General features: G+C 32.7%; 1 protein-coding gene and 1 pseudogene across 1 annotated transcript; both read left to right on the plus strand.

Annotated features, from left to right (window-relative positions):
- The first annotated feature begins 69 nt into the window (after window positions 1–69).
- On the plus strand, window positions 70–2,439 carry LOC107004361. The gene is made up of 3 exons (XM_015202571.2): window positions 70–885; window positions 1,019–1,558; window positions 2,176–2,439. The coding sequence occupies exons 1-3, from the start codon at window positions 91–93 to the stop codon at window positions 2,272–2,274; spliced, it is 1,434 nt and encodes a 477-aa protein (XP_015058057.1). The 5' UTR covers window positions 70–90; the 3' UTR covers window positions 2,275–2,439.
- Window positions 2,440–8,968: 6,529 nt separating this feature from the next.
- LOC107004019 overlaps window positions 8,969–9,966 on the plus strand; it is a 2,680-nt pseudogene continuing 1,682 nt past the window's right edge.

Consider the following 9,966-nt stretch of genomic DNA (forward strand, 5'->3'; position numbering starts at 1 on the left):
AGGGGGGGTTTGTAAAACATTGAAAGTTAAAATGATCATGGATTCATTTATTTTCATGTCACTAATTCTCTCTACCAAAATATCTCAAACATGTCTAAATTTGAGAACTATTATGTCCTTAGCATTTGCAAAACATTACTACTTTGTGGTCTAGTCCTATACTTGTGCACCATTTTCTTTTTCAATGACTCTAATCATTTTGCATCTTCTGATCTTTTCTCTTCTTTTAAATCCACAATATCATGTCCATCTACTACTCAAACAACAAGTAGCTCATCCACCAACATTAGTCACATTATTTTTGGACTTTTAGGGTCAGAAAAAGCATGGCACCATAGAAAATCATATATTGAATCATGGTGGAGACCAAATATTACAAAAGGACATCTTTTACTAGATGTTCCTCCTCAAGGTGATGATCTTCTCCCATGGTCCTTCAATTCACCTCCTTATCGAATATCCGATAATTTGTCAAAACTTCTTAAGGAAACAAATCATGTTGAGCCAAGAGTTTTAAGAATGGTTCATGGGATTATGGAGGTAGTTAGAGAGGTACATGAAGGGGTAAGATGGGTAATTATGGGGGACGATGATTCGATATTTTTTGTAGATAATATGGTTGATATTCTTGCACAATATGATCATACAAAGTATTATTATTTTGGAGGACATTCAGAATTTATATTGTCAAATTATTGGTACTCATTTAATCAAGCTTTTGGTGGAGCTGGAATTATAATGAGTCATCCTTTAGCTAAAGAATTTGCAAAAAATGTTATGTCTTGCTTAAAGAGATATGCACACTTGAGATCTGCTGATAGAACCACAATGAATTGTATAGCTGATATTGGAGTCAATCTTTCTCCTCTTCAGGGTATTCATCAGGTATTTGACTTATATACACTGATAGTATCAAAGAAAAAAAAAAGGCAACCTTCGTGACTATACTATATGAATCTACTTTTCTCTTTTCCCTTAATATATATATACTAAATACTTTAATATTTATGACTTGTAGATTGATCTTCGTGGTGATATATCTGGATTTCTATCGTATCATCCAAAGTCTCTATTAACGTCCCTTCATCATTTTGACATGGTTGATCCAATTTTTCCTTCTATGGATCGTGTACAATCAGTGTTCCACCTCCAAAACGTTGCAAAATATGATCAATCACGCATGTTACAACAAACTATATGCCATCATAGGTCTAAAAGTTGGACATTTTCAGTTTCTTGGGGATACTCAGCTCATATTTATGAGAAAATTATGCCTAGAAGTTGGATACAAAGACCAATTGAAACATTTAAAACATGGCAACCAAGTCCTAATCCACCATATTACATGTTTGATGTTAGAAGTCCTTCTTGGGATCCTTGTGAAGCTCCTCATGTATTTTTCTTCAAGTCCGTTAAGAAAACTCAAAGAGGTGAAATTGTTACTATGTATACTAGAGGATGGCCTCGAGGGATAGGAACTTGTTTGTCTTCTGGAAATTTTTCTGCTGAGTATATTTCTGAAATTCATGTTTACTCACCAACAACCAAACGTATCCTGGTAAGTAATGTTTTCTATGTCCAATAATTTTCTCTCAAAACCTTGCGTTTACATTACAAAATTAACAAATTTTCAATATATATGTATACACACCTCACATGAATATTTTAGTGATGTTTTGTTTAATTTTCAAAAAATTATACCAACTACTCCCTCCGTTTAAAAAAGAGTGACCTCCTTCCTTTTTAGTCTGTTTCAAAAAGAATGACCTCTTTTTTTTTGTAACAACTTTCCACGTGAAAGAGCAATTTTGTACATTTGACATAACTTTAATTTAGAACCACGTGATAAAAAATATTCTTTATTTTTTTAAACTCTGTGTCAAGTCAAACTAGATTATTCTTTGTGAAACAGAGGAAGTATTTAAAACGGGAATTGAATACACGGGCAATGCACGTGAACATAAACTAGTGTATAATGTAAGTGGTTCACATAATTTTGAGGAAACTATTTCTTTTTTTAAGTTGCTCTTTTTTTCTTTGTTTTCTTCACATATACTCAAGTATTAAAGTATATAACGTTATGAATGAACTAATATATTGAAAGTCAACAAATATCTAATCCGACATCTAAATATTTATTAACCTTTTCTTTTGTCTATGTTTTTGTTTTTTCAGATTGATAAATGTGAATGTTGCGATATAATGCATGAGGCAGGATCGAATAAGGCTGATATCAAATATAGGGAGTGTAAGATAAACGAGATAATAGCTTGATTGATTTATCGGGTTGTTGTACAAGGATTTGTATTTTTCTTCTTCGTATTTTTTGGGGAAGGGGATATAAAGTAGGGAATCGAACGTTCACTAACAAAGTGAAAGTTCAGGTAGCCAACTAACTGAGCTACAAAGATTTTCATAAGAATTTATATCAATCTTATTTTCTTGCGATCGAATTTACTTTTTTCAAATGTTAATTGTTATGTATTGTATTTCAATTATAATGTATCACTTGGGTAGTGAGCCCAAGGGGTGAATTCCAGAGTAGTAGCCTTTAAAAGTCAGCCCAAAGAGAACAATTGATTTTAAGCCTCCATTATCTCCTAATAGCATGGTGTATCAACAATATCATGTGAACTTCTGATAGCCACACCATCTACCTCATTGGGGAGACAAAGGTTAGACCAACTGTTCAAATAATATATTTTTATTATCAGGAGTAGAGAAAGATCTTAGCCATGTGTTTTAAGGTCTTAGGAAGATGCTGAAAGAGTGTAAATAGGGAGAGACTAGAGAGAAGGATACTTGTTCTTGATGTTCAATTGTCGATAGTCAATGCACATTTTTATAGTCCTGTTCTTCTTCCTCAGAAACTATATCGGAGTGTCCCAAGGGGGTTTCGGTCTAATTATGTCATGATTCAAACTATCGGGCTATGTAAGCACTTACTCTAACACCTAGATAGGAGAATTCTTGCCGCCCGATTTAAAATTGGTAATACAGGAGTAAACTGAAACCTAGTACTTCATTTTAAGAACACAAGAGAAAATAACGTCAACCTTGATTACATTAAAAAAAGGGGAACTTTCGCATATAGTCACTCAAAAATAGCGTAAGCGTAATTACTCTCCATAATTATAGTTTGATAATTATAATTCTTAGCTACATGTTATAGGAAGGAGAGAAGCGAGCGACACTGGGAGAGAGAGGAGAGAGGAGAGAGAGAGGGCAAAAAGTGGGAGAGGGGTGAATTGTATATGTATATCGTTTAGATGATTACATATAATACATATGTATTTTTATATATGCAAGTGAGATTGGGAAAGGGAGGAGAGTGGCGAGCGAGATTGAGAGAGAAAGGAGAGAGGCGAGCGAGAGGGGGTGGAGTGGGGAGAGAGGTGAATTGTATATGTATATCGATTAGATAATTGTATGTTATACATATGCATTTGTATATATGGCAAGAGAGATCGGGAGAGGGAGGAGAGAGGCGAACGAGAGAGGGCATAGAGTAGGAGAGAGGTGAATTGTATATGTGAATGATTATATAATTGTATATTATACATATGTATTTGTATGTTCTGACAAATTATGCATATACAAATGAGACTAATTATACAAACTCGAAGTCAACCCACGAAATTAATGTATAATGTTAGTCGTGAGTGATAATTATAGCAAACTATAACTATGATGAGTAATTAAGTTGTATAATTTTGCTTAACCGCGGAAATTTTCCCTTAAAAACATCAATTGTAAAATACAAGAAAATCTTCCCTCTAGGAAGTACAAGTCTAAACAGGTACAAGCTCTAAGAGAATACAAAATCTAAAAACAAGACACAACTTCCATCATTAGAAAGAAGGAGTAGAAATTGTTGGAGAATCATCGTCTTCACCTAAGAAACATCATTAATCCTGCAACAAGACTATACCAAGTGGCATAGCAAGAATAGTATTACTACAAACGACATGTATTGATAGTTATCATCGATCGACCTAAATCACCACATAATATCATACAAATAATTAGAAAGATATAACTTGAAGCTACACAACCCCAATCATTTTACTTTATCCTTATTATCTAGTAATACGACCTCTTAACTCATACACTCTATCCCAAGCCTCTCTACCTCATTTATGTTGTCGATTCCATCATTAGTAGCCATTCCACCCTCCTTTTAGGTCATAACCTAACCCCTTTATCACATAAAGACTTTATGATCCTGCCCGTCCTACCAACAGTGGAACTATTGTACTAATTATAATGATTATGAATTCAAATCTACCAACTCTCTTTGTTAACCAATCTAGTGCCCTTTTTAAGATTCCCTACTGACACCCAGCCCTAGGCCCGTAGACAATTTAGTGGACAACCTATAAAACTCTTGCTTACCCACTCCCCTCTTAACTGAAATCATACATGACTCAATCTTCCCTTTCGGTGACCTGAACCACCCAAGGATCCCTAAATATCATCCATAGTGGATAATATGAAATCTTGGTCTAAACAAGAACCGTCTCATCAATTAAACCCACCAACCCGGCAACTCATAGACCTATATAAAACAAACATCAAGATGAATATACATGTTTCACTCATAGAACCAACAAACAAAAGAGCAATCAAACATGTACCGAGCGTGGTACCTGATTAAACCAGTATAGATTTTGTACCAAGTGTGGTATCCCATCAAATCATTAGAGAACTTGTATAAGGGCATGGTACCCAAGCCAACTAATAGATTTTTCGTATCAAGCGTGGAATCTGTGTCAATCAAAAAAATTACCAACCTGGTATTCGAGCAAATTGAGAATCATAGACATCACACAATCATAATCACAATCACAATCAAAATGAATACAATCACAGTTGTAAGACTACAAGCATTTAAAAGAAATTCATTGCATGAAATTGACAACAAAATATTATTTCAAATTCGTCCCTTTTACTCCCTAATCACATTTTGCACAAGTAATACTAGTGAAATAGTTAGCGTGCACATAAAACTTAAATTGGAAACAACTCAAACATTACCTACCTTCAACTCATCTAAAATTCAATTACCCAAAGATTACAACCATAGAAGCTAACACCCGTCGGCCTTCATAAAGGCATTAAATACCACCGTAGTTTCTCAAGATAAATAGCAATCGAGCATCACCGACCAGGTAGGCGATGCGCCAAATCTCCCTTTCCATCGCCTTCTTGACTTGACTCTTCACCATTCCTCTTCTGTACCTTTAGGCGATCAGGATCACCATCGTCGATCCAATCGGCGGGTCACCGAAATGTCATTTACATAGTCGAGTTGTCTTTTTCCCAGGGCTGGTACACTATAACTTTAGCCGAGATGAAAGGCCACTCGGCAAATCGCCGAGTGGTCTTGGCGATCGTCAGCTTTATTTTTCTTCCATTGTTTTATCTTTTCTGCTCTTTTTCGCCTAGTAATGTTCTTGCCTTGCACTTTTGCCTTCATAGCTTCAAATAAGCACTTAATTAACATCTTTTTAAAGCATAAAATATGCATTTAGGACATTAAAATTTTAGATATCTAGCCCTAAATGGGTCGAAATCCCCGACTCATCATCATGTCTCAACAATTCAGAAGGTCTATATATTCAGTTGAATCGGATATTTACAAATGGAAAAAGTATTATAAAATGAAAACATCGAGTAGTACTCCAAGAAATCACAGTTGTAAGTTTTGAAGTTGTGTGCATTTTCAAAGGTAAAAATTTAAGTTGTTCACTTCAAAATATCTGAATATTCCCTTGTTTCCTTATTTTGTTCTCTCATAAGAGGAATTGTTATCCCTTTGGACCTCAGTAGTTCTTTACTATGATTGTAAGAGAATAATAGAAAACTTCACGTGAGAAGTTAATAAAAAGAATTATAATTCACCCACTTGTGGGCAAACTATCTTTAAAATGTGTGATATTTTTGTAGGCTCTGGGGTGAGCAGAGTTAAATTTATTTATCACGAACGCCATAAAAGAGCAAAGTGTTCATTTTGATTTGTATTTTTAGACAGGCCCCTGTAGACACATAAATTGTATTGAATCAAATTCATACAAATTTTTAATTAAATCCATTCATTTGGGCTGAATAATTAATCTGGGTTTTACAAATAAATAAGTCCATCTTATTAAATTCAAATTCAAGGTTCATTTCACCTTGAAGCCCGAACTCATGCCATGTGTCACAGTGACTAGGCATCCAAGACCAACAAGGTTACGCCACGTGTCCAAATGAGGTGGTAGTCCCAGTCAAATGCAAGAACAAATCAAAATGCGTCAAGTGTCAAAATGACATCCTTTGGTCAATCACAAGCAACCTTGTTTACTCCCTACAACTATAAATAGGGGATAGACATGACATTCAAAGGGGATCCTGAAAACTCTTCAACAAGCATTCAACAAATTGGAGAAAGCTACAACATCAACATCAATAGTTCTTCGAAGGAGTGATCAACGGAGTTCTTCCCGGAGATCGACTTACAACGACGAAGCGCTTTTCAACGTTCCGGAGATAGACAACATCTCAAGGAGGTCTAAATCATCCAACAATTCAGGAAATACGCTACTGAAGACCCTTGAATCGCATAGAAACTTAGGAGAGAGAATCAAGAGAACAACATAATTGTACTCATAACGATTCATTAATAAAATCACAATTTTTCTTTTAGTTATTTTGCTTGTAGTCGATTTTCAGCGCTTACAAAAATTTGTTGCGAACAGTTCCCTTTTAGTATGTAGTAATTGAAAAGTGTCTCCTTTTGAAGCCAAACTCCACGACACTAAGTGTTTGGCTATAGATTTCAAATATTCTTGGCAAATATTATTTGGGTGAAAATTTGGGTGAAATTTCACCATGTGTTTGGCCATAGTATTTGGGAAATATATTTCACTTTTTTAAAAAAATATTATTCATACCCATAAGTTTTAAAAATATCAAAACTAACCATAAGTTTGTATGACAAGTCAATTGGATCTTTGTTACAACAATAACAAATAGTGTCCATGACACTAGAGCAATGTGGTAATTTTGAGTGAGTGCAACAAGCATCATTTCATACATCGTGAAGTAGACAAAACACATGACTTTGTTATCTTGAGCTGATTATTCATCATTTTCATCAATAATCATATTATCATTTCACTCACCGAATAATTCATCACTACTTTGGAATTAATGTAAAATATTATGTAATACAACGTAAGCAACAACTATAGAGGGTGTTTTTTGTAAAAGATAAAAGTTTGGGGACTTTCAATTTTTAAAAGATCTCAAATAATGAGATTTGGTCCAAATACTAGAAAAAAAGTAGTATTTGGAAATTTGGGATATTTGCCAAAAATATTTACCAAATAACAGCAAAGTATATGGACAAACACTATTTGTCAGTTTTTTTCCCAACTATTATTTGAAAAATCTATGGTTAAATGGACCCTAAATGTTGGGATTTTATTTTTATTTTCATATACTTATTTTTTATCATATATTTTGTATGATTTAAAATAATTGTTCATGTCTTACTTCCACATTAATTACTTTATTTTTAAATATATTAGTTTAAAATAATTGTTCATGTCTTACTTCCACATTAATTACTTTATTTTTAAATATATTAGATAGTAGATTGGGCACTTATCTATGAGAGGAGAAGGTAGATGTCATGATGATTTGACTTGTGGCTTTTGGATTGTGACAGAGGAATATTATTTTTAACAGCTTACTTAGCTTGGGATCCTATATTATTCTCATAAAATGATACTTAGCTTGTCCCATTCTTAAGTAGGTGCAGGCAGATTAATCCTATATTTTGTTAGAGCAATTTATAAAAATGATTAGATATATAGGGTTATTAAAGCTTAATAGCTATAAGTATGATATTTATAAAAAATGACTATAATTTAACTTTTTTTCTAGCTATATTATTGTATATATTTTTTATTTTTCTATTTATATATTGATACAGTTTTAATTACAATGAACTAAATAATGAAACTGTATTACTTGTACTAATTCAAATTAGTATCTTTATTTATAAAATTTAAAGTATTAATATATCAAGGATATAAATATTCGTAAAAAATTATTGTATTAATATATTAAACAAGATAAAGTATAACAATTTAGCATATGAACACGATAATTTGTAAAATGAATACATTATTGTTAAACAAAAAATGAATACACTAATATAGTATACATATGAATACGTTGTTGTTAAACAAAAGATGAATATATTTGATGATAAAGATATGTCATTTCAGTTTGAGAGACATATCTTTAGAAGTTTGTATCATATATGTCATTTCAGTTTGAGAAAAGGCTCATTCATGTTATTATTTGTTAACGGAAATGAAATAGATGATTCGAATTTCAACATATGACATAGATGAGACTTTTCTCAAAATTCGATGACATCCTTGAGCTTTTTTTCATTAAATATTGATTCAATTAATGACGTGATCGAATTATAATTGACCATTTATGTAAAAGTGGTTTTGTAAAGCCGAAATTGTTCTTAGTAATAAATAACGACATGAATGAGTTTTTTCTCAAATGGAAATGATGATATATATGAGACAATTTTTTAACAGATGAAATAAACAAACATTTTCTCAAAGTTAGATGACATATTTGAGCCCTTTTCCTTTTTTTGAAAGAAAATTTATTATTGTACAGTACATTACATTTTTGAAATACCATTTTGCTAATTATAAAGATAGAGCAAGCGTACGATAATACATATTATTTGCTAAGTTTGTTTTACAAATTTGGTATAACATCAATACTTAGTAAAAGGTACAAAAGTTTGGCTTTCAAAAGTCAAAATGAATTAGTTCTTTTTAGGGGGTTGGGGGGGGGGGTATTATTACTTATTACCTAATTGAAAAGATAAAATGAGCATTGGTTCACTTGTTTTTATTCTACAATTCTCACTTCTCTCTACTCAAACATGTCTAAACAAGACGAATCAAATGTCCTTAGCATTTGCAAGAAAATGCTAATTTGTTGTTTATTCTTATACATGTGCCCCATTATCTTTCTCAATAACTCTAATCTTTTATCTACTTCTCAAACAAGAACATCATCCAAAATTGTTGCACAAACCAACATTAGTCACCTTGTTTTAGGACTTTTAGGTAATGAAAGAGCATGGCATCATAGAAAACAATATGTTGAAGCATGGTGGAGACCAAATGTTACAAGAGGACATATTTTTTTGATGTTCCTCCTAGAGGTGATCTTATCCCATGGTCCTTAAATTCACCTCCTTATCGAATATCCAATGATATTCGAAAACTTGTTAAGGAAACAAATCATGTTGATCCAAGAGTTCTAAGAATGGTTCATGGGATTATGGAGGTGGTTAGACAGGCACATGAAGGGGTAAGATGGGTAATTTTGGGGGACGATGATACGATATTTTTTGTTGATAATATGGTTGATATTCTTGCACAATATGATCATACGAAGTATTAATATTTTGGAGGACATTCGGAGTTTATATTGTCAAATTATTGGTATTCATTTAATCAAGGTTTTGGTGGAGCTGGAATTATGTTGAATTATCCTTTGGCTAGAGAATTTGCTCACAATGTGATGTCTTGCTTTAAGAGATATGCTCATTTGAAGTCGTCTAATCGAACAACAATGGTTTGTATAGCTGACCTTGGAGTAAATCTTACACCTCTTCAGGGTATTCATCAGGTATGTTCATCATATATACGTTTGTGATCTTTAACTAATTGGCCTCAACAGATGTATACATCGTCTAATATTAATGGGTCTGTACAAGCAGACACTAAAGTTTATATAGAGTTGAATAAGTAGACACATACGTCATACTTAACAATTCACATTTTATATAACATCCTGCATGCATTAAATCACATAAGATGAATGTGTCTACTTAATTTGACGTCCTATGTATTATATATGATTTTTTTGTGG

The sequence above is a fragment of the Solanum pennellii genome, chromosome 11 (genome assembly GCF_001406875.1).
Source record: "Solanum pennellii chromosome 11, SPENNV200".
In the NCBI taxonomy this organism is placed as follows: Eukaryota; Viridiplantae; Streptophyta; class Magnoliopsida; order Solanales; family Solanaceae; genus Solanum; species Solanum pennellii.